The sequence below is a fragment of the Sparus aurata genome, chromosome 6, assembly GCF_900880675.1.
Source record: "Sparus aurata chromosome 6, fSpaAur1.1, whole genome shotgun sequence".
NCBI classification, from domain to species: Eukaryota; Metazoa; Chordata; class Actinopteri; order Spariformes; family Sparidae; genus Sparus; species Sparus aurata.
The window spans coordinates 38,546,026-38,571,186 of NC_044192.1; the positions used below are offsets into that span (position 1 = coordinate 38,546,026).

Genomic DNA, 25,161 nt, shown 5'->3' on the forward strand with positions numbered 1-25,161 from the left:
GTCAGAAACATGATGGCCGTCTTCCTATCCGGATAAAAGCTGTCCCTGAGGGAAGGATCATACCGAGAGGCAACGTGCTCTTCACTGTGGAAAACACAGATCCTAACTTCTACTGGCTCACAAACTACATTGAGGTATGTTGGTGAAGGTTCTCAGTCATCAAGGTCATGTTAATTCTAGGTGCTGTATCGGAGACAACTGGACTTGCCTCAGTTTTTTTGTTTCACCTCCGATCCAAGAGGCTTCTTCAGCTTAACTAACTGGAGCGGAGTTGCAGGCTTTTAAACTCTGTGTTTCATTTAATTTATGGAGAGGTTGTTTTGTCTCCACAGAGCAGACAGAGGGGAGGAAACGGAAAAATTAACAACATCTTCATTCCTTATGTCGTGAAAATATCTGAGAAATTCAGGAGGATCTTCAAAAAAACATCATATCCCGGTTCACTTCAAACCTAACAACACACTGAGGCAGAAACTTGTCCATCCTTAGGACAAAACACCCAGGCATAAACAGAGTAACATAGGTTATTCTGTTCTATGCTGCACAGATTTGTACATTGGGCAGACAAAACAACCTCTCCATAAATGAATGGCACAACACAGGAGGGCCATCTCCTCAGTTAGCAATTAACAGCAGTATTTCCCCTATAGACATCTAGCAGCAGCACACCACTGCTGCTGATATGTAACTGCCACTGATCATTTTTTGTATTGTTTTTTTACGAAAGAAGAGGAGGAAGAGTAGGCAAGAGAGAAGTGGGGAGGGCTGCTTTTTATCTCACAGTTAGTCTATATTATTTTGTGCTACAGACACATCAGATATCTACAGGTCAATTAACACACCTGCAAGTAACAGCAGAAAAGAGAGGGCGCCTTCTTATAACTTTGGAAACTAGCATATCAATTTGCACTGTCACACACTGACGTCAGTAAAGCTTAGAAACGGAAAGTTGTATTTTTCTTGTCACTGATACTTCATATCCTGACCTGTCCACACACGAGTAAAGCATTAATCATACATACAAGGAATTGAGGGCTTAGCTGATTATGTCAGTTTAAAGCTTATGGTAAATGGTCTGCATTTTTATAGCGCTTTTCCAGTCTAATGACAGCTCAAAGCGCTGTACAACACATGCCACATTCACCCATTCACACACACATTCATACACTGATGCCATGCAAGGCGCCAACTGCTCATCAGGAGCAATTTGGGGTTCAGTATCTTGCTCAAGGACACTTTGACATGCAACTAGGGGGAGCCGGGATTCGACCCTCTCTACCCACTGAGCCACAGCCCCCCTTATAACAAGCGTTTAGCTGAAGGAAGCAATTGAACACAGATTCAAATTTATCATTCAGTCAGAAAAGTAAAGAAAAACTGTCCAACTTCATCTTCACATGCATTGTAAATAACAGCAAGCACAGTTCTGTGTTAAGGCTAATTTGCGGAACAAATCATGACAAACAAAACATGTGTTCATTAAAAAAATCAGCAATTGAGGTTTAGAATACACATACAAGGAATCCCTAAAATGCTAAAAATTTGCTAAAAAGTATTTGAAGTACAGCCAGATTTCACAAGGTCTTATGAATTGAATGAAGTTTCAACGTTCATTTTTATTTTTGATGACATGAACTGGGAAACATTTGGGTTAGTTGGCATGGAATGACCCTCCTCATCTTCCAATTTTATTTCTCTCAACAGAGTTGCTTCCTCACTATCTGTTCTCTTTTCTCCCCAATCCTATCCCATTTTATTCATCCCCTCTGCTGGCTGTAGACCATGCTGCTCCAGATGTGGTATCCCATCACAGTAGCTACCATATCCAGGGAGTTTAAGAAGATCCTGGCCAAGCACCTGAAGGCCACCTCAGGGAGCCTGGAAGGCCTGGACTTGAAACTGCATGACTTTGGCTACAGAGGAGTCTCCTCACAGGAGGTCAGGAATACTTTATTTGATAAGAAACCAGTATTTAAATTGAGAAAATCTTAGAAAGCAGAGCTTTTCCAGATTCTAATTTTGACCATTGCAACTTGCTGCTGTTGACATTGTGCTGTACAGACACTGTTGACACCATGCAGAATAATTTCTACATAAGCAAAATACAGCAGAAGATCAGCCTATTTTTGCATATATTGTGTCATGCCAGTGTTATCAAATCATTTTATGATGCGATTGTATGAAAGGTTAGATTAAACGCATCGATGAAAGTCAGGGGGAATGTCTTACACAAAAAGCATAAAGCTCTTATACAACAGAGATGGTGGATGTGTTTTATTGAATGTGCGTTTCATAAGATATTTGTAAAATAATGACGTCATCAGTTTCACTTTAGATTGAGTGTGTTTATGATATGAAGGCAGACTAGTGTCAGTGCAGTGGTAACAGAATGTGTGCCTGCATCTTTTATAGTAGAGCGGTTCAGTATACTAATGACCAGTTCTTTATCACTTATTCTCCAAGCTGAACTGAATGTACAATATCATTAATGCCACTGACAGAAACAGTAGCTTTTTGTATCGGAGTTCTTCTCACAAGGAAGTAAAAGTAGGTCAGGTCATCAGGTCATCTGGCCCTGGTATCCATCAGAACCAGCAGTTCAGTCATTGGCATTGATGATGAGATGTTTGTCAAGTAAATTTCTCTGCAATTACTGAAAATTAAATGACTGGATCAAAGAAGAAGATAAACGCGAAGACATAGTTTGAAGCAGCAGTGATAGACAATGTCCACCTCTACTCCTTAGTCTGCAGCATTAGGTGGAGCAGCTCACCTGGTGAATTTCTGCAGCACAGACACAGTAGCTGGGCTGCTCATGGCTCAGCGGTACTATGGCTGCCCCATGGCTGGCTTCTCCATTCCAGCAGCAGAGCACAGGTAAAGTACATACGCACAGAGATGTATAAATCATGGATAATACTGTGTACATAAATAAATGTAGTTCATTGGCACTTCATAATTAAGTAGAAAAAGATCCTGTTTGCAACCGTTTTTATTTTATTTCAGCTTTTGCTATTGAATTAAAGCGAAACTCTCGCCAAAAAGCAACCAAGGCTTTATTTGGGAATGAATATGAGTCAAACCTTCGTGTGAAAGCATAATTACGACGAAAGAGGCACTTTTAAGATTTACTGTAGTTTCGGTTTTGGGCACGTTAATTTTGAACGGGAGTGCATGGGGCAAGACATGCTAGCATCAAAATCGCTATTTTTAGAACACTAAGAAGGCTCGACACAACATGAAACTTTGCTCGTAGCATCACTAGGGTCTCTACTCATGAACAAGAGCATTGAGAACATTGTTTGTGTACACAGAGTTTATGAAAAAGAAGGTTTTTGAACTACTCACGTTAGCTGCTGCAGGCAAAAAGTGTCGATCCCCGAGTGCGACCCGACAGGCACGCTTGAGGAGCGGTTCACCATTACTCTCCTGCCTGTCAGGTCGCACTCGGGGGACTCGGGATCGAAACTACCGTAAATCCTAAAAGTGCCTCTTTCGTCGTAATTATGCTTTTACACGAAGGTTTGACTCATTCAATCCCAAATAAAGCCTCGGTTGCTTTTTGGCGACAGTTTCGCTTTAATGTCACTAATCTGCACAGTTGATTGTCAGTTAGCTGCGGGAAAACTGTAACACCATCAGGAGTTGTATCTTCAAATATTACTATATAGAACTAGTATTAATATCTAGACTACTACAAGACTTTACTCAAGTTCTTTACTCCCTTCCTGTCATCCAGTACCATCATCTCCTGGGGGAGGAGCAGGGAGAAGGAGGCGTTCGAACAAATCTTGGACCAGTTCTCCTCAGGGCCAGTGTCGGTGGTCAGTGACAGTTATGACATCTTTAATGCCTGTAAACACATCTGGGGTGACAAGCTGAAGGAGCGAGTCATGGAGCGCAGCCAGGACTCATGTCTAGTTATCCGGCCAGACTCTGGAGACCCTGCAGAGACCCTTATTGAGGTAAATAACAGTGCCTCATTAGTCAGTGCTGGACAACAACAAAACAACTATTATCTTATCTATTGGAATCAGGCATTTTACTTCAATGCCTGACTTGAATTTTAATTTTACAAATATTTTTAAACTACCAATAAAGTTAAGAGAAAAATTAAGTGTGTATACAACTACCATGGCAAAACAATTTGGGAACCATTGATTTAGTCAGTATTAGAGATTCTTTAGGTCATGAGCAGTTGTTCCCTCCATCAAGTAGGTTATGTTTTCACCTGCGTCCATTTGTATGTTGGTTGGTTTGTCAGCAGGATAAAACAAAAACTACTGAACCAGACTCTTGGTGTGGATATTGATAAATGGACAGATCCAGGCATTTTTCCCACCATCTTTAACATTGTGAAAAAAGGATAAACAGGTGTTTTATGTACTGTTTTAATCTGAATTTGCTGATGGGTTAAATTAAGGAGGAATTAAATTTTCTACTCAGAAAACCACCACTTTTTTATTGTTTCTAATGAAAGTAGTGTTCATCCTTTCAGCAAGAAAGAGTGGACATTTTTGCCTTTTCACATCTTAATTAATTCAGCATGCAGTAAACAGTCAATATGGATAGGAGGTTGTTTTTGCAAAAAATCTGAGTTTCTCATAATTTTGTCTTAAGCGGAACTGACAGGTTTTTATCTTGATAGTAAAACTAGGGGCCAAGAAAGTGGCAGTTATTGTGGTTAAATGAAAAAAAAATTTCTCACCTGTGCCTTTCTTTAAGAAGAAGTGATGGTTTAGTCTTTTCACCTTTGACAGTTAGTCTTGGTCATTCCTCTGTTATGAAGCTAATAAAATCTACCTGAGGTTGTAAGATGTTTAGACTTCTCCATCTTAACATGCCTGATGCCTACATGTACGAATCAAACTCTAAAATAAAATCATTCAAATGTCATTTTTAGGTCATCAAGATATTGGAGGAGTGTTTTGGTTGTTCCCTGAACTCTGTGGGATATAAGGTGCTGCCATCTTACCTGCGAATCATTCAAGGAGATGGCATTGACCTCAGCTCAGTGGAAGAGGTGAGAGAAAGTTTGGTTGTTGAACTAGTCTGAATTAATCTTTACTCTTCATTACACATTTTATTTGGTACTTAATTGTTTCGTTTTTTTTACTGACGCAGATTTAGGTTTCCTTTTATGAACATTACTTCCATTAACACAATATCTACATTCTATACATAGGGGCTTAACATTTTTATAGCATGGTCCTGTTTATGTAGTTTTGACTGTAATTCATCTTGGTCATGATGCCATTTTATCCAAACTAGTGCAGTGCCCGTAAGAAAAATGTATTCCTATAAAAAAGTGGGAGGTTAAGGAGCTTTTTCATGGATGGCCAAATGAGGCTGTGTTTGAAGGTGGGACGTCAGGGATATTTAGGTTTGTTGTGAAATCCGATATTCCAGGGTATAATTGGCTGTTTTTGACTATTTTTGATTTTGCCATTATATTTCACCTTAAAAACTATTTACTTGGTGTCATTATTTTCAGCACAACCTCACATGTGTGACTGTACAGTTATTTTTTTATTTTGACATACTGTATTAACACAATGGACCTAATATCACAAAAAAAAAACATAAAATCCGAGTAGATAAAGTTAGATTTTTTTACTGTGAAAACCACAAATATGTTTAACAAACCATTTTTACTTGTAATGCAAATATAAATTGTTGTTTGCTAAATTTGTGCATACATTTTAAACATTTACGAAGTTATATGTAACTATTTACATTTAAATGCAGGCAATGCTCAGGTCTGCCTGAGCTCCTTCCAGCTGAATAAAGAGCTGCACTGCCTGCTCCACATTCAGCTTCTCCTCATTGTTCTGACTCATTAAACAAAAAACCGACTCCACTAAACACACTACACCAAACATTACATAACACACTAACTACACACTCCAAACACAAATCACACAAATGTCACAAATCTCTCAACTCTCAAAATCGCTGTCTATACACCGACCGTTGTTCGGCCTGTCAATCATCCGTCTAGGTCCCTCCCACAACTTCCTGTTCCTCAACAACCAAACTTGCTGCTTGGACACTTTAGTGACAAAAGCCCGATTTTACCGTTTCTTCCTGCACCAGACACAAAGCAAACGTGACGGCAATGTTTGCGAAAAAGCGTGGCAGACATTATTTACCCTAAGTCCGGTTTTGGACGTGCCGATGCGTCCGGTCCGCCGCCTCGGGATGTGGGCCGTGTAGCTAGTGGCTACACACGAACATCCACAGATTCCGATTCCACTTTGTTGTCCGCGCGTCTCCGGATCTCCTCAGACCCGAACAGACTCGGTCCGGACTTGGTTAATCTCATTAATTCACAACAGTCAGTTTAGATGCACAGAACAGAACGGGACCGAATGTAGCCTAAAGTAATCAGATCTGATGGAATTTGTGCGCACTGAGGCCGTTGGCGATGCATATAATATCCTAACCAATGAGGTAAAAGCAGGACCAAATCCAAATTTATCAAGTACCGTAAATAGATACTCCCACTCAATCCGGTCAAAGGCCTTCTCTGCATCGAGTGAGAGTACAACCTCTGTCTGCCGGGTTGAGTGGGTCGAATAGAGCACATTGAACAAACGCCTGATATTATAGAACGATTGCCTCCCTGGTATAAACCCTGTTTGATCAGAATCAATAATTTTTGGTATCACTGTTTCTAAACGACGTGATAAAACTTTTGTGAGAATCTTATAATCACAGCACAGTAGACTGATCGGACGATATGAGCCACAGTCCAATGGGTCCCTACCTTTCTTCAAGAAAACTGATATAGTAGCCTGTGTCATGGTGGGAGGAAGTTTCCCGTCTGAAGTGATTTCCTGAAACAATAAACGTAAAAAAGGTGCCAGCTTGGAAACAAATACCTTATAAAATTCTACAGGAAATCCATCCGGACCCGGTGTTTTTCTATTTTGCATTGATTTTATTGCCTGTATTATCTCCTCGGTTGTTATATGGGCATCAAGCATGTCTCTGTCCCCCGCGGAAACTTGTGGTAGAGTTAGGCCGTCTAAAAAATTCTCAGTGTCCGTCGCATTCGCAGATGCCTGTGATCTGTAAAGTTCAGTATAATATGCTTTAAAACGATCATTAATGGTTTGTGGGTGTGAAGAGGTCGAGTCTGGTGAAACACGGATTTCAGGAATTGCGCTTTGTGCCATTGTTTAAGTTGATGACAAAATAACTTCCCTGCTCTCTCACCATGTTCATAATATGTTTGTCTTGTTTTTAACATCATCCGTTCAGTCAGTCTTATAGAAAGGTTGTCAAATTCTGTTTGTAGCAATAACCGTTCCTTAAAAAGTTCAGGTGTAGAGTTGTGGGCCAATTGATTGTCTATATTCAATATTTGTTGGTTCAACTCCCTGAGGCGTTTATTGCGTTCTCTTTTCTTATGAGTTGCATATGAGATAATCTGACCCCTGAGATATGCCTTAAGTGACTCCCATATGGTAGCATATGACATTCCTGGGGTACTGTTTGTCAGGAGAAAAAAGTCTATTTGGTCAGAGATACATTTTTCAAATGATGGTTGCTTTAATAGTAGCCGGTCAAGTTGCCATGAGCACTGGGGGACAGAACTGTTTGGAAATGACATGTCCAACTGGACAGGGCAGTGATCAGAAATTGTGATACTATGGTACCTGCTATCAGCTACAAAGGACATTGTCCTATAATCAATAAGGAAAAAGTTGTTCTTGTATACGAGAGGTGAACTGGCGAAAAAAAAGAAAACTGTCTAGCGGAGGGGTTGGTGTGTCTCCAAGGATCATATAGTTTATAAGATTGCATGAAAGACATAGTAGTAGACAGAGTAGTGCACCTGATTTGGACACATTCTTATTTTGTTTAGGATTAGATTTATCTAAAGCTGGCTGTAAAGTGCAATTAAAGTCTCCCCCCAATATCAACAAATGTGAATTAGGGTCTGAGAGTTTTCCTATGAGGCTAGAGAAAAACTGAGGGTTATCCCAGTTGGGGCCATAAAGATTGACAAGTGCCACCAAGTTACCATACAGCTTTCCTGTTACTATGATGAATCGACCCTTGTTATCTGGTATAATATTAACTGGCGTGAAAGGCAGACCTCTTCTAATCAGTATCGCAGCCCCTCTAGATCTGTCACCATAATCTGAATGAAATACCTGCCCAATCCAGTTTTTCTTTAATTTATCCTATTCATTGTTTCGGAGGTGTGTCTCTTGGAGGTACATGATATCTGCACCTAATGTTTTCAGGCGTGCGAAAACCCTATTGCGCTTGATAGGATGTTGGATCTCTTTGATATTCCAACTAATGAATCTTGTCGAGCCTAGGCCCTGAAAGTTTATTGTTGTTATCTTTGGTGTGCAGATGCGTAGCTCTGTGACCAGCTGGACTAGCTCAAGAAAAACGCATGTCCCCATTACAATAACGGTTGTTGTGAAAAACATACAAGCACGTGAGTGTTTCTCATTGAAACCAAAAATAATAAAAAGGCCTTGAAACCCTAAGCTGACCTGTATGAACACCCAGGTCGCTCTAGCCTCTCCTAACCCTAGGCTAAGTCCTCTCATAAGTATACTGGATTAACTCTAAACACTCCACTTAGAGCCCCAGAACAAAAAGGCAACGATTGTAGCACTCAGTAGTATTTAAAGTAAATGAACCATAAATGTAAATGAATAAGATTGGTAAATAGAAAAGAAGAGTAAAATGATTAGTGGTCTGGCAAAAGCGATTAAAGGTTGAGTAACTGGTAATAATAACCAATGTGGCAAAAGTGGTCATAAAATCAAATCAAACAATATTGCATCCTAGTATGAGTATAAGCCCTCTCTCCTCCACACCCTCACACGCGTGTATGTCCACCCATTCATGCACATAGCCTACTTTGTTTCACCTAATGGGGACGAGTCTGTGAGAAAGGGGCTCTAAAGTTTAATTCACACAGGCGCTCACGCACACATAGGCACGCAGGAGTGCAGTGGCACGTGGGAAATGGAGAGAAAATTGAAAGAAAGAAAAAAAAAAAAGGCCAATGCTATGATAATTGGCGGCATAATTTTGAGGATGTGCCATATGACAGCAAAGCTGGTGGTAGAACTGTAAATTCAAGGTAAAGTTTAGCTTTTCAGCAGACTGAGAACAATACTTGTAAAGTTCTAATAAATGTCTCTATGACTCCAGAATATATTCCTTGTCATAGCAGTCACTTACTGCGAGAAGTCCCCTGTGTGGAGATATTCTTCGAGATGTAAACCTGCGCTTCTTCTGGTGTGGAGAAGATCTGCTCCTGGTTGTTGTGGGTGATCCTGAAGTGAGCCGGGTAGAGGATGCCATACTTAACTCCTTCAAGCCCTCGGAGTTTTTGCCTCACCGCGTTATAACCTGCTTGAGCTCTGGCCACCTGTGTAGTGTAATCTGGGTAAACAGAGATGGTCATCCCGTCCACTTTGATCCGCTGCTTCATCCTGGCCTGGCAAAGGATGTTGGTACAGTCCTGAAAGTAGTGTAGGCGAGCCACAATGACGCGCGGCTGGTCTCCCCGTCTTGGCGCTGGCTGTAGTGAGCGATGGGATCTATCCAGTACCGGGGCCTCCTCGAGGTCAAATAATTTCTGTAAAAGTGCTGAAAGAGCGGTGGCAGAGCTGCTCTGGCTCTCCGGTACCCCAACAATCCTGACATTGTTCCTCCTTGATCTGGCCTCACATTTGTTTTGCAATGATTCCGCTTGCTTCTGGAGATGTTTAACCTCACGCTGTAACGCTGCAACATCATCTGTGCAGGAAGACAGGCTCTTCTCCACCTCAGTCGTAGTGTCTTTTAGCGAGGTTAGCTCTTTAGCAACTGAGCTCCACTAGGATTGTAGTTCGGTTTTTACCGTAGTGATGTCTCCGCGAAGCCCCGTCATCTCCCTCTCCAGCACCTCTCTGATCTCCAGCTTGATAATATGACCGATGTCTTCACGTAGCGATGTGAGCAACTCCCACCTGAAGGTCTCGGTCGCTAGCACTGAGGTCATGTCGGCGGGGGTCGGGCTGTCACTTTCCCTCGGGGATGAACTCGGAGCACTGGGCCTCGGTGCAGATGAAGCGGTGTTGCGGTTCTTTTGCACTTTACCAGCCATTTCTTCTCACGCAAATGTTTTTAGAAACGTAACTAGATGTAAATGAAATTAAAAAAAAAAAAAAAAAATTTGTGCTATTTTAACGTCTTTAGAGAAGAAGGTTCTGGAGAGCTCCGACACACACGTCTACTCCATAGCCTGCTCACTAGCGCCCCGCACCGCAAATTTTTGCAGACATGATTTCTGTGGGTTTAATATCACGGGCGAATGGCGAATTTAAGTTGCACACAGTGAAAGCACTACACTCCAAGTTATCTTGAAATCGATTATTATTGTCATTACTGCTATTTGTATCATTTCTACAAGTCACCATTTAAAGCTAGGGTCTACAATCCTGGAGAGCTAGCAAGAGAGCTAGCAACATTTGAAAGTGGCACCTCCTCCTCCTTCCACATCCCCCCTCCCCATTCCGTCAGTGCTCCGTCCAAAGCCACTCCCCCACAAACTTGAACATGCACCTGGCAGTAGGACTCAGCAGGGAGAAAGAGATGCCGGAGCAAGACGCAGCAATTCAGCTGAATTTAGCACGGACAGACAGGAAGTCAAGCGCCGAAATAACAAACTACATCCGGTTACTTTTCAAAATAAAACACTCCGTGTTGACACCAGCACACATCATGAGGCCAGCTGTCTACCATATTGCGCCGTTGCGGACTCAAACTGCAACCGGTGGGGATTGCCAGAAGGCGGAGCAAAACCGGATCGGAGCCGTAACGCAGCGGACCCCTATCCAGTGGAAATTGGGCCGACTCATTAGCCATTCTCATGGCTAAAAACAAGATACAAAGAAGCTAACGTTAGCATTGGGCTAACACGAGCTACAAACGTAGCCAAGTTGGCCAACCTCACATATTTCATGAAAATAACAAATCCCCCTGAAACAAAACAAATAATGACCTGTCCAACAGAAAGAGAGCAACCTCTGTATCACTTTTCAAGCCCTTCACATGCCCCAGTTGTCTCCACCGCTCAAACGCCGCACCGATGTTGACTCAGTCCAACTTCTTTCTTTATCCAGAACCTTTGCGTCGCCGCCTTTTCTGCCTCAGGCTTTCTTTTCTTTGCCTTTTTAGCGGGATGAGCTGTTGCAAGTAACGCTGGCTGCATTTTTTCTGCCATTGTAACCAAATGAAAGTCTTCTCCTGCAACTCCGTATTTCTGCAGAGGAGTGTGCTGAATATTTCCAGCATCAGTGAAACGTAAGTGTGCACACGCGGAGGAGGGAGGGACAGAACGAGACATGAAGGCATCTGATCAATCCGTGCTATCCGGGCCAGATAGCACGGATTGGTCAGCCTTTTCTCAGTCCTGCAGCTGCCACAGAGGTCCGATTATTTTCGTTCCTTTTTCTGAATACATAATGTATTGACTACTCTCAGGGTAGCAGGATCATTTCACCCAGTATAACAAAATGTGTTTTCTTTCTCGGGTCCAGCTGCGACTTTACTGAGGTTCGCCCAGTGTGAGCAGCAGGAGGACGGTTAGCTCACCTCCAGTGCCTCGCACTGAACCGCTGGAGACTGATTTAGGGACCGTCATTAAATTACTTATCATAAATATATTAATACAAAATAATTGCAGTTTTTTTCAATATCTTCCATGTCACGTGATCCAGTGACTCCAAACCAGCAGTAGATTGTATTAGTAAACTGGATGAATGAGACACAGCGCTTTCTATTGTACTTTAGTGCTTCCTCTATATGCAGAAATAATGATTTTTTTTCTCAATAGCTCCCATGTCATATGGCCCACTGACTTCTGAAACAGATTCTGTTTCCGTAAAAAATATGTAATAATAAAGAAAATAATGGTAAAAAAAAAAATCTTTAATGCTCAAGAGGTTAACATATTTTCAAGCAGCAATGTCAACTTCTACACTATTTTGTCTTGTGTCTTAGATTCTGATTCTGAAAATGAATATTTTTTCAAAAATGTCACCAGTAGTCACCATTTTAAAGGGTTATTTTTCAAAATTTTCTTCCAGGGGGCATGCCCCTGTACCCCCCTAGTGTTGCTGGTTACCGACTCTAGGGGAAACAATGTGTTATAAGAATTTTGGACGTATGGGGCAAACTATTTCTTTCTTAGCTGAAGCCAAAAACGGGACAAAAAAAAAAGTAAAGAGAGACATAGCCGTATAGGAGCCGTATTTTTTCCTGCTTTTTTGTCCTTCCAATCACGCCTATGATCAAGCAGGAGTCCTTACATGTCCAGCAGAAAAGCAGTCAACCCTGCATCTCTCTTGAGTCCTTACAAATCCCGCAGTTCCCTCCACCTCTGAAATGATGCACTGATATTTAGGGCCCGAGCAGGTCTCGACCTGTGAGGTCCCTATTGTTTTTCGAATTACCACTTTTTTGTCCCAAATGATCGCATTTTTCACTGCCTGAACATACCCCAAAACTCACCAAACTTGGAATATACGTCACACCTGCCGAAAAATTTCAGAATGTATTGTCATCCTCAATTTCCACCACTAGGTGGCGCTACAATCAAGGAAAGTGTGTTTTGGCTTATAACTCCATATACTTTGACCATTTTTTTCCGCAAATTTGTGAAATGTTGCAAACCTACTTTTTCGAACTCCTCCCAGGCGATTTCACCAATTTGCACACGAGTAGCACACTCCTCCAGGGAGAGAGGGGGGTTCAGTGTCAACGTTTACCCCCTCGTGTCTAGCCGGAGGGCGGAGGGACGGCAGTCATGTCTATGTTTATGTCAGACAAAAATGTACCATGCAGTCCCAGAAACAATGGCACTTTCTCAGCTTAACTATGGTTGCACTATTTTATAACTAAACACATCGAGTACCTTTGTTTACATTTCACTTCGAACTAGAACTTCCTGAGGAAAGATTTATTAATTAATTATTTGTTTATTACTACTTATTACTGAATCGATATCGAAGCATTTAAGTCAATATTGAATCGAATTGCGACCTAAAGAATCGAAATAGAATCGAATCGTGAGGTTCTTAACAATACCCAGCCCTATTCTACTGTCAGATGATAATGACAATTTTAGCAAATATAACAAAAACAGTAGTTACAGACTACAGCTTTAATGTGAAACTGTAACTGACAAAGTCACTGTATCCCTAGGTACCAGCACAGAGGTTCATAGGTAATATATGATGATTTTATCCCAAACCAAACAGACACCAGATTTAAAACATGGATGAGTAATGGGGTTTTGAAACATTCAAAAAAGATTATGGATATAATTATGTACTCATTAAATATTCATATGTGAAGTATTTTTTGTATTTAATTGTCTTTTGAATCTTGAATTATGTATAATCTCCCTGATGATAAAAAATAAACTTAAAAAAACAAGTTCATAGGTAAAATCAACTTCTGTAGAACTGATAGGAGTGATGGCCTATTTATTTGCATAGCTACAGAAATGAGAACTGGGTTGCATTTACTTTTAAATCCATTGTTCCATCCTTTTTTTAATAACATGCTTATCCTGCAGAGGGTTGCGTGGTGCCAGCTAACATTGGAGAGATCATATCAGGGGATAACACATGTAACTCAGGGCCAACCCTGCTCCAGAGCAGGACCCGTAGGCCCAAAGCAAGGAGTGGTTGTAGTGCAGTGTGAAAAAAGCTCTTTAAACCTCCTTGGCCAGACGCTTAGGGAGCTGTTAGCCCCATCCTAAGAAAGAATTAACACTGGCACATTCCAAAGTGGGATAACAAGATAACGAGGGCTTGCTGGCCTTGCTCTGGAGCAAGATTAGTCCCACGTTTGTGGGGTTATCCCCTTAAAATGAACTAAACACAGGGCTAAAATGTGCTTGTGTGAACGAGTCTAAAGTAAACAGAGTGGTACCTCATCATTCTGGAATGTTTACGTTAGTGACATGTTGCAGTGGACATTGAAGCAGGGCTAGTAGAAATGAAGTGTGAATCCTAAAGCCCTGTGCTTACATTAACCCTGGGTTAGCAATATGTCAGTGAAAAGGGGCTAAGTTGCTAAAGGGCCAAGGGTCCCGCGGCTAAGGATATGTAGGATGAAAAGCCCCTATGAAACAGTAGCCTACATTGATGATAGAATTATGATGTGCAAGCGATAAGAATGTGGTGTGGGTGGGACATTGAGAGAGAATACGAAGTGATGACTAGATGCAGTCATAATTAAAAGTCCCTTTTTTTTGTTGACACCAGCTACAGATAAAGATTTACTAAGTTGTATTCAGGCTTGAATTGATTGGCCATTTATGAATTCTTTAGAATAATTTTGCTTCAAATTTTCCTCTGGCCACTTTTAAATGTTTGTATTCGACATCATATGTTGTTGAGCTTGGCCAGAGAAGACGGACAGTTCGAAAGAGGAGTAAAATAATCCATCTATGTCGAACTGGAACGACCGTCTTTGAACAGAGGAGGTGGCCTAAGACATTACTTATCATCCACCTACAATGCTGTACTGAGTACTCTCCCCAGACAACCTAACAACCACCCACACCTGGGCTCACCTAGACTTAGCAACCCACATGAAGGCCGGTTGGGTCAACAACCCACAAGGGGCCCAAAAAACTCTGAAATTTAGAGCTCACATTTGTCCTTACCGACTCTGTAAGGACACTCCTACACAGAGTTTAAAAGCCTGCAACTCCCGTCCAGGTAGTTAGAACTGAAGAAGCCTCTTGGATGAGAGGTGAAATGTCTTCAAGACACTTAAACGCATCCGGTTGCCTACGATACAGCACTTAGAAACATTATATGTTATTATTTTAATGAAATGTACTGAAATAAATGTATAACAAAGCTATTTATTTATTTGGCTTGTAAAAACGATACTTGGCCGCTGAGTCAAGAAGTTAATTTCGGACACTGCTCACATTGACAAGGACAAGCCTCTGAAGCTGTAAGACATGCCACGCCACCTCATTTCTCTTAAAAGCCACGTTAAAATAATCTACTTGTAACTTTGTTCTCTGTTGAAAGTCACTGTGATTATATGTAAGTTTGTTTGTCATTGTCAAGACAATTGTATTAGTTTTGTGTACATTATAAAAGCTTCTACCATTTCACTTAAACTATTTATAATTTTGTTATTTTTTCCCAAATGCAGCCATATGTTTCTTCCTGGCCTTGCACTGCTTGCACTGGAACTCTTCCACACATGCACAAAAGCTTTAGCTGACAGGAAGCAAAGCCACGTGCCCTGCTTTAACATACAATACATATCATGGCATGCCATGGCAACCCGGATGCGAGAGGATGCTGGCGTGAATATCGCCGCTTCTCGATCTGTGACAAAACGGCTTTTTTCTGTTAAATGAAGAAAGCCAAGTTGTCTTTACAAGCTCTGAGGCTGTGCTACTACCTTCGAAGCCTGCACACCTGAAGAGTTGGCTCCATGGACTCACTTTCTCCGCTGATCAGCTGTTAGCCTCACCGATCAGCTGTTAGCATAACAACGCTAACTTATGAGCAGACGTACTCGATGTTCAGACGGAGGGTGCTGTTCCCTGCGGTGCAGACGGCGGTATTGACGAATGTGCGGCTGTTCCCTCCGTACTGACTGACAGGCGCTCCATTTGTTTTGTTTGTTTTCATTTATGTTTGTTCCACTTTGTTAAGTGTCCTTGGGTACTCTGAAAGGCGCTATATAAATTAAATCTATTATTATTATTATTATTATTATTATTATTATTATTATTATTATTATTATTATTATCATTATTATTATATCATGTTGATGTCTGGTATATTGTGTTTGAAGCCTTCTTTCTATGTTTGTTGTAGATTCTTGAGAAGCTGAGTGACGAAGGCTGGAGTGCTGAGAATGTGTTCTTTGGTTGTGGCAGCGCTTTGCTTCAGAAACTCAACAGAGATACACTCAGCTGTGCCTTCAAGTGCAGCTACGTGGAGACGAATGGCAAGGGGGTAAGTGGAAGGGTTCTGGTCTGATTTGGATGCTGCAACAGATTTACTGGAAGGGATTTTCAAATTTAATCTACTGACAATAGTGATTATCAACAGATTATTGTTACTAAATGTGACATGCCTGGTGAAATAATAAACAAAATCCTTTCATTAACTGAATTAAGGCAGCAACGTGGACTTTTTTATGGTTTTAATCATCATTTCTGAACAGGAAAAATAGAAGAAAAACCAGTTTTAGTGTTTTATAAGGGCATGTGAGTGTTGCTTTGAGATATAGATATGAAAACCTGTGACCCTTTCCTTTAACTGTCACTCAGCTAACATTGTTCTTTAAGCGGAGTTGTAGAATTGACTGTTTGGTGCAGTTTTGTCGAAAAAGCATAGTCATCATCCAGCTAAAGGTGCACCTTTAGACCTCCCCCTAGACTTTGCAGAGCTAGGGGTTCAACTTTGACCTTTTGCTTATATGTATCTTCCAGATGGACGTGTACAAGCAGCCAGTAACCGACCCATCCAAGATGTCAAAGAGGGGTCGATTATCACTAAGGAGAAACTCTGATGGCTTCTTGGAGACCATAGAGAGGGGGGCAGGCAAGCCTGAGGAGGTCAGGCATTGTTAACTCACACTGATATTAAAGTTGAATTGTTACTGTTTTATAACACGTACTGCATATTTTGTAGAATTTATTTCAGAGGTAAAACGTGAGGTTTCAAAAAGGGAAGATGGGTTCCATAAGAGCCCACAATTATTTGCTATTTTTTACAATAATGGGTCAAACTGTTGACTAACATGTTGTTGATGTGGTTTTATGAAATTACACCAAAAACAGAATGCCTGCACAACTAAAAGTCATGCTCTAAAAAAATATATACATGTTTGACAACAATACATGCATTAGTAATGATAATAGCATCACTCTCTTCTTCTACACTGTCTGCCTTACAATACTGAGCAGAGTCGCTTTAACTGCTATTGCATTTAAAATGTGTGGTTTAAACAAGAATGTCCATACAGTATACAGTACAACAGGTCATCTTGTCTATGATGTTGTGAGACAGACAGACAGACAGACAGACAGACAGACAGACAGACGGGCAGACAGTCAGGCAGGCAGGCGGGCAGGCAGGCGGGCAGGCAGGCGGGCAGGCAGGCAGTTTAGAACTCCACCATGCACCTGGATGAGACGTGACAGTGGAGCGACTTGAACCTTTGTGAGTTATAAATCCATTAACATAACTTCCTTTTAGGGTCTAACAAGTCGCCTTCCACTTATTCAAAGTGCTTAAATATGAGTCATATTTCAGAAAAGCGCCCATTTGTGCTTGTTAAGCTAACTGCTTGTTAATCAGAGTTAAAAGTAGTCTGACAGCTGTCTGTGTCGGCTGTTTATCTTGCCACAAATCTGAAACTTCTTCCAGATATTGAGTTTATTGTGACTTTGCTGTTGTAAACATTGCTGTTCCTACTAACAGTCACAGTAGTCATTTCTTGGTTTTGTCACATTTTTAGGTTTCTAGCTTGTATTTCTAGTTCACACTTGCCCTCCAATAAATAGCCAAATAATAAACCAGTGTTTCATTGCTTTTTAAGAACTGCAGCTGAATTGAAGGTCTTCTAAACCTCAGTATTATGATAATGTGAATAAACTCATGTTGACAATAATTTGTTGACACAAAAGAAATGGCAATTGCATATCACTCACAGCTACACAGGATACACAGCTAAGAACTTAGCTTTCTATAAGTACTTTGTTTGTTAATTTTACATTAATTAATTTACGTATTGTGTTATTGAGCCTGAAAAAAAAATGTGGCATGCGCTGTGCACGCGCACGTACTGCCCTTTTCTGACTTTGAGCCCCTGCCCCTCTATAATCATGTGCACGTCCCTGTGTACATCAATCTGATACAAGAGTCAGATTGTTCTTTCTCCCCCCGCCCCCACCTACAGCAACTTGTTTCCTTTGAGCAAAAGGGAATATCACAGCCCTCTTTCTCTGTTTTTCTTTGGTCATGCCAGAACATTTTAAAAAGTATTTCTACTGCAAATAGAGCCTGATTGATACAGGGGGCCATCTTTCGTGATTAAATTCCATCCTCCTGATAATTTATCTGTGTGTGCTCTGTGTTCTTCAGGACCTGCTGGTGACTGTCTTTGAGAACGGCAGCTTGGTCAAGGACTACTCCCTGGAGGAGATCAGGAAGAATGCTCGACTGAGGGACGAGGAGGTGAACCCCACCTTGCACAACCATGAGCAGGAGCTGCTGCACAATAACATTATCAATGGCATTCATTAGATTGACCACAAAGCCTCTCAGATTGCATATGATACAACAGGCGCATTGGAATGTTGACTGTGTTGTGTTCAAAAGACACCAATCCAAGTATAAACTAAACATTTTGAATGGGAGTGAAAAGCTATTTATTAAAGCAGTCACCACAAGCTTTACCACCCACACATAACATTCTTTTCAGGTAAAGCATTTTTTTTTCACTTTCTCTTCTGGCCATATTCTCAGCCAGAAAACAGTACACTGTGTGGCCAGAGAGACAATCACACTGCCCTACCATGACCACAACCAGAACTGGAGCTCAGGGTCAAATATGATAAGATAAGTAGAAAGTTATCAAGATTAAGATACACCTCCTGAACCTGGGGATGCTACTAAACACTTGAACACAGTTGGATGTATATCTTAAAACATATTTCTCACAGTTAATATGCAGTAGCTGAGCATTTTTCAGGCCAAATATGACGTAAACTTCTGAATAGAATGAGCTTCAATTGGATAACTGTTTCATCGTGTTCTTATTAGAGGTGAAAAGCCTTTGAAGCAGCATTTGAACCAAAATACACTAACAAATATAACATTATTATCATTATTGATTATTTAAATAGTACTACATACCAGGTGTGAGTTGCACAGTTGATGTAAAATATTTAATTAAAGTGTCAGACTCATATGAGTAGAACAATGTGCTGCTCCAGCCCTACTTTCTGCCATTTAGTCACAGTATGTAAATGAAGACATCACAACACTCATCATTAGCACAAACAAAAGTAGCAGAGTGTGCATCATTGTCACAGTTTGCAAACTCAGTCAATGAAACCACCTGTTTTTTCCAAGTCATCATTTTCTGATGCCACTCTATGGAACCCCAGTGTTCACTAATGTTATGAAATATGACAGTGTTGTCGTCAACAGTCACTGTTCCTCTGCCTTTTAACCAACCATACAGTAGCTCCAGCTAACTGGCTAAATCGAGTAGTAGTTGTTGAGTTTGCTTGCATAAGATACAGGATGCATGTAATTGGCTAAAAGATGAAGGTGGTGCCAACACCACTGTCATGAATCCAACCATTATTAAACCAAAAGTAAGATACAGAGAAAATGTCATTGGGTAATAACCTGATGTGCTGGATCATGCTTTACACAGACATTCTGCTCCACTCTCTCACTTCGGAATAGAATGAGCTTCATAAATAATAATATAATGGCAAGTAAACAGCAAGTAAAATTCAACATTTGTCGTGGATTGTAATGAGAACTGGATTTTATTAAGTTTAGGATTTGAATTACACAAAACACACGCTAAGCACTTGAATTAAAATGTTGAATACACAACACTGTAGAACACTGATAAAACTGAATGCAATGATCTGCAACTCCTCTTTGACCTATAATCAATTGAATGTATTAAAAGATGTTTCATCTTCAATCTGATAAACGATTTTTAAAAAATAAACACTTGTCCTTAATATGATGCCTGTAAGTTGTGCCAAAAAAGTAGGGACAGGGGCAAGTTTACCACTGTGTTCATCGCCTTTTCTTTTAACATACAGTGTTAAGCATTTGGGAGTGGAGAGCACTAATTGCTCAGTTCAAGATTGCAGGCAGGCCAGTCATGTACCTGCACTCTTTTACTATGAAGCCACATTGTTGTAACATGAGCACAGTGAGGCTTGGCATTGTCTTGCTGGAATAAGCAGGGACATCCCTAAAAAAGACGTTGGGATGGCAGCATATGTTGCACCAAATCTTGTATTTACCTGTCAGCATGAAAGGTGCCTTCACTGATGTGACAATGACAGTGACCTATGCCAGAAATAACTGTGTTTCAGATCAGAAGAAAACTATCAACTCAAACTGAATCACTATGTTAAGATACATTTTATTTCAATGCTCACATTTAAACAAAAACTAGGTATTTTGGTGTCCTTTGCTGTTTTATGCAATATTGGTTTTTCAGGTTGTCATTTGGTTTGTGCAAAGAAACTGTAGAAGATGAACTAGACATTTAACTGCCTTACTTGATTTAATGTAGGCCTGTTACTGCGCATTGCTAAAATGAAACAGTATGTTGTAATATGTATTAGATGTCAGATAAGATTTGGTTTAAGGGGAATCACCTATGCGTGACATCCCTAAATGGAGTATTAAAAGTAGATACGGGTAGAGAGAAGGTCGGGTAAAACATTGTTGAAAGTCAGGTTTGATTGGCAGATGAACTGTGGATTATAGGAAATATTAACTCTGATAGTCTCTTTAATTTCCACTGCATTCCACCAGTTTTGATGGACTTTTGTCACAAAGTCACATTCCATCAACCTGCCTTGTCTACTTTAGATTTTATGTTATTATATTTTATCTCCCAGAATGCCGTTCAAGAACTCTATACAAGTGGCATAACTACTTAAATGCGCAATTAATTTAGCTACTTTAACAGCAACAAGCCAGTTGTGTCAGTCTCAACAGATGCAAGTGAGCTACAGAGGTACTGACAAACACCAGCTTGTTATTTTTAAGGGGTTTAACTTTTACATTTGATTGATTTTACCTTCTGAGAATACACTTGAAAACCTTGCTGTATTTGTACGTATTCACAAATGACTCCAAAGACACTGCTGCTTACTTTCTCGCTGTTTAGGGCCAATTCATTTTAGGTGTTAATCCTTCTTACTCTCTTTTCATGCCCTTTTATTTTCTGTTCACATTGGTCTTTTAGATATTGATCAACAAATTACATAATGATCAGTGAGTTTCATACTACAGACCAGATCCTGATTGTGTTTCATTTTCTTGCTGATGTCTGGTCTGTACGGATTAGTGATGAAATAATGAAACGGCTTGCCACCAACACTGGACAACACATGATTTACTTTTTGTGTAGCACCAGCACTAATCATTTATGTAATAATATTTTGTAAATATACTTGTGTAAATGATTTGCCTCTAACTGATCTGTATCCTTTCAGCCTTTGATTTTATTTGTTTTCAAAACTGACCTTTTGTAAGATAAAAAAATCCTTCAACTCTTTCATACTGGTGTGAGTTATTTTGCCAAACTGGAAACTTACAAAGTAGTCCATAACAGTAGAGAGACAGAGGGTGTTATTACCCAAAAATAGAACTGATTCATTTTAACAAACTGGAGATGTACACGTACATGTCTCCAGCAGAGGTTAAACACTGTCAACTACGAACACCTGAACCAGAGATGATAACACCTGGCTATAACATGCTGAACCTGTTGAAATGGGCCTCAAGACATACAACTTAGCACGTCAGCTAACATTACTGACTGTTCAACAGCAACAAGGGTTAGGGTTAGCGATGGAGGGTGGAGCAGCTGAGACAGACACCATTCACCTTATTACAAGTCACTGTACTATCAAAACAATTTTAAAGTTGTTATTTTAAAGCAGAGTAGTTACATGTTGTTTAAAGATGAAATAGAATAGTGGGGGGCACTACGGTACTGGGTTTGAGCCTGCCCAACCTGAGCCTGCCGTCATAACCGAGTATGGCTGATGGAAAGATGGTACAGAAAAGGAGAAAGGGAGCAGTGCCTGCAGGAGGCATGTCTGCATACTGTGTGACACATGGACTGTGTGACCATGAGCAGTTACTGTCAGATTCTGTGCCCCTGCTGCAAGTGTCCAGTGGTGTTGTGTCTGCTGCCACTGAAGAGGAATAAATCCTGTTTTCCCACCCGCAGTGATCAGGCTTGCTGGTGGTACCAGCAGCTATGTGCCATCAGAATCATTTGAAAGAGATTAGCTGTAATCACATGCTGTACAAATTCTACACACTAAGACTTTTAGTCAAGGTGAATCTCCAGTGTTTTCTTTCATCGGGATACATGAAGGATCAAGATGAAGATACATTTTGTACATCTGAGCAGCTCTGTGATGCACTTACCATATGCAGTATACAGGCTTTCTGTGGTTAGGAACTAGTGGTCTCAGTGTTAATGCTCCAGGGCTTCAAGGCCCATGAATAACTGCAGAATCTTGAGCCTTTTGTTATGTTTCCAGTCTTTCAGTTTTTTGTCTGAAGCTCAAGTCTATTTCCCTTACCCCTCTTCCAAGGCATCATTCATTTGGCATCAGATGCTGCAGCAAACAAGTTCTAATATCTGTACCATAGCAGTGCCAAATTAATATGTTGGCCACATAATTCATTGAAATATTTTTAACCGTTCCATACAAAGTATGATACCAATTTTCAGTCTGTTACTTCAACTGTTCCATTAACTCAACCCCAATACATTAAATGCAATCGTAAAACTGTAGTTCTCATGTTGAGTCTTATCTTTGAACTTTTGAACACTGTCAAATAAACATTTATGTTCAATGTCGTATCTTATTTAAATGTTCAAATCAATCAGGTCTCTACTTGAATTTAAGGGAGAATGGATACATGTCTTCGTTAGTTGGTTTTGTTTACAGTTGTTAAGCCTATTCTATGTAAAAGCATAATTTGTGTTTGCTGCCTCATAGCTCCTCACATGTATACTATGTGGAATTGACATGCATGCAGTAAATTGATTAAAGCAGGGTGTAGGGTCTATAAAAAAAGAGACAAATTCTTCACAGGTTGTGGTGGAGGCATTGGACAGGACAGTAGAGCATGGGTTTATAACAGAGTCAATGGTTTTGAATAGCACTCTCGGATGATTATAGCTGTTGGCTATAACAGAGGACAAATATTCGGACTTTGCCTCCTTCACAGCTCTCTGATAAGCAGCCAAACTGTCCCTTAACCAGCCCAGTGAGACATGCAGTTTGTCCTTTTTCCACCGCCGCTCAGCCTGTCTGCATTGTTGTCTGAGCAGACGGGTGTGGTCATTCAACCAGGGATCGGCCTTGGTTTTGGTGCTTTTTTGCCGAAAAGGGGCAACAGAATCCAGAATTGCAGAGCATGTAGAGTGGAAAGTGGAGAGTAAGGTGTCTGGACAAAGGGGAGGAACCAGTCCACTGTCAGTGCGCAGCTGAGAGTCCCCAAAGGCGACAGCAAACTCTCTGGCCATTGATGGAGTAAAGATACGGCGTCTGCGGGCCGGGGGAACAGGCTTATTGGCAGGTGGGAGGGCAGCAAAATCAAAAACAATAGGGAGGTGATCCGAGATAGCAATGTCCACTCTTTCTCTAAGGGAAACTGAAAGCCCATGAGAAATGACAAGATCAAGAGTGTGCCCATGTTCATGTGTTGGTGCATTAACAGATTGAGTAAGGGGAAACAAATCCAAAAGGCCTTTAAACTCATTTGCCAGTTGATTTGCTGTACAACAAACATGAATATTAAAGTCCCCACAAATCAATAGTTTATCAAACTTTGGAATAAAATCAGACAAGAACTCAGAGAACTCTTGGAGAAAGTTCTTGTTAAAATTGGGTGGGCGATCAACTGTGGCACACAGCACAGGACAAGAGAGGTCGATCACAAACAACTGCAGCTCAAAGCTGGAATAATTATTAGCGGTTATTATTTTGCATCTGAAGCTCTCTCTAAATATAGCAGCCAGACCGCCGCCACGACCGGCAGCTCGGATAAGATCTATCTCAAAATAGGATAGTACAAATGAAACATTTCTATACAACACGGTTTTGTTTTTAATGATATAAAAGACAACGATCACTCCGTCTTCTAAATTGCACATCTTAACCCTCAGACCCTGAAATGTTAAGATAGAAACCTATAACCTGTCTCTTAACCTCTGACAGTCAGGCCTGCTGCTCGATCTCCTCTGACCTGATGCACCCCCCTACTTTCAATATGCATAGTGGTGCCGCTCCAGCCTGTGGCGCTGTTTTTTTGTTAACAGGTATGAAAATGCTGAATGTTAATCGTCTCCCCATTGATTGGGTGATTACTTAAGGTCTTCAGGTGTTTGTGTATATTGGCACCAATTGTTCTTATATATGACAACTGCTAGTTTTGACCACTTTAGACCTTTTCCATAATCCATTCCTTGTGGAGGTAGGTGAAATTGTGCTACTCTGAGCCACAAGGGGGGGTGGTAGAAAACATTTAGAGGCAGATCTCAGTGCTCAAGGAGCAGCTCAGTGAGTCATGCAATCATGATGTGTGAGAAGAATCCTTTACATGCAACTTCAGCTACACTACAAAACAAGTTAGAGTACTTAAACTTGACTTAAGTTGAGTTAAGTTCACCCAAAAAGTAAAATTCAGTCAATATTTTTCAATATAATTGAAACTTCAAATATAATTCAAACTCCAGCAGAACAATGTGAGGGATGTGTGGACTGGTATGAAGCAGATCACTGGGTGTAAGGTGAGCGGCAGACAGTCATCGGGCAGCTTGGAGAGGGCAAACGAGCTGAACAGATTCTTCAATAGGTTCAGCTCACAGCCTTCTGTCGTCTCCCTGACACCTCCAAATAATTTCCCAGTCTGGGATCAATAAAGTGATTCTATTCTATTCTATTCTATTCTATTCTATTCTATTCAGTATCTCCTCCACCCATGCTGGAGCTCCACAGAAAAGAAGCATTGCAGCGTTCTCCTAAACAACTGAAGTAGCTGGGGACTTGTTTTAAAGCTTAAAAAACATAATTGAAGACCCCAGAAGCCCCGAGATTCCAAATTGATTTGAAAAGTTTTAAGTTACAACCTCCCCGCGCGATGGAGCTCTGCAAGGACTTCAGGGCGGGCACTAAGCTATAGCTTAGCTACTACTGTGAATGTTTCATCTCAAAAAAGGTTGTTAACGTCTTTTCATATCAGTTTGAGATCTCAGGGCATCTGGAGACTTGGAGTACACTTGATGAGCTGTATGGAATCATTTTATTTATTCATTCATAATAATCGATTACGGTCCCCTGAC

At 40.7% G+C, this 25,161-nt stretch overlaps 1 protein-coding gene across 1 annotated transcript in view; it reads left to right on the forward strand.

The window, feature by feature from the left end:
* nampt2 (nicotinamide phosphoribosyltransferase 2) overlaps positions 1 to 21,351 on the forward strand; it is a 42,663-nt gene extending 21,312 nt beyond the window's left edge. Inside the window, exons 4-11 of the mRNA XM_030420777.1 lie at positions 6 to 134; positions 1,780 to 1,938; positions 2,747 to 2,877; positions 3,740 to 3,965; positions 4,904 to 5,023; positions 15,888 to 16,028; positions 16,508 to 16,633; positions 18,165 to 21,351. Coding sequence (XP_030276637.1) covers positions 6 to 134; positions 1,780 to 1,938; positions 2,747 to 2,877; positions 3,740 to 3,965; positions 4,904 to 5,023; positions 15,888 to 16,028; positions 16,508 to 16,633; positions 18,165 to 18,326 — 1,194 coding nt within the window. The 3' untranslated portion in view covers positions 18,327 to 21,351. The remainder of the gene's footprint in view (positions 1 to 5; positions 135 to 1,779; positions 1,939 to 2,746; positions 2,878 to 3,739; positions 3,966 to 4,903; positions 5,024 to 15,887; positions 16,029 to 16,507; positions 16,634 to 18,164) is intronic.
* The last annotated feature ends 3,810 nt before the right edge of the window (positions 21,352 to 25,161 follow it).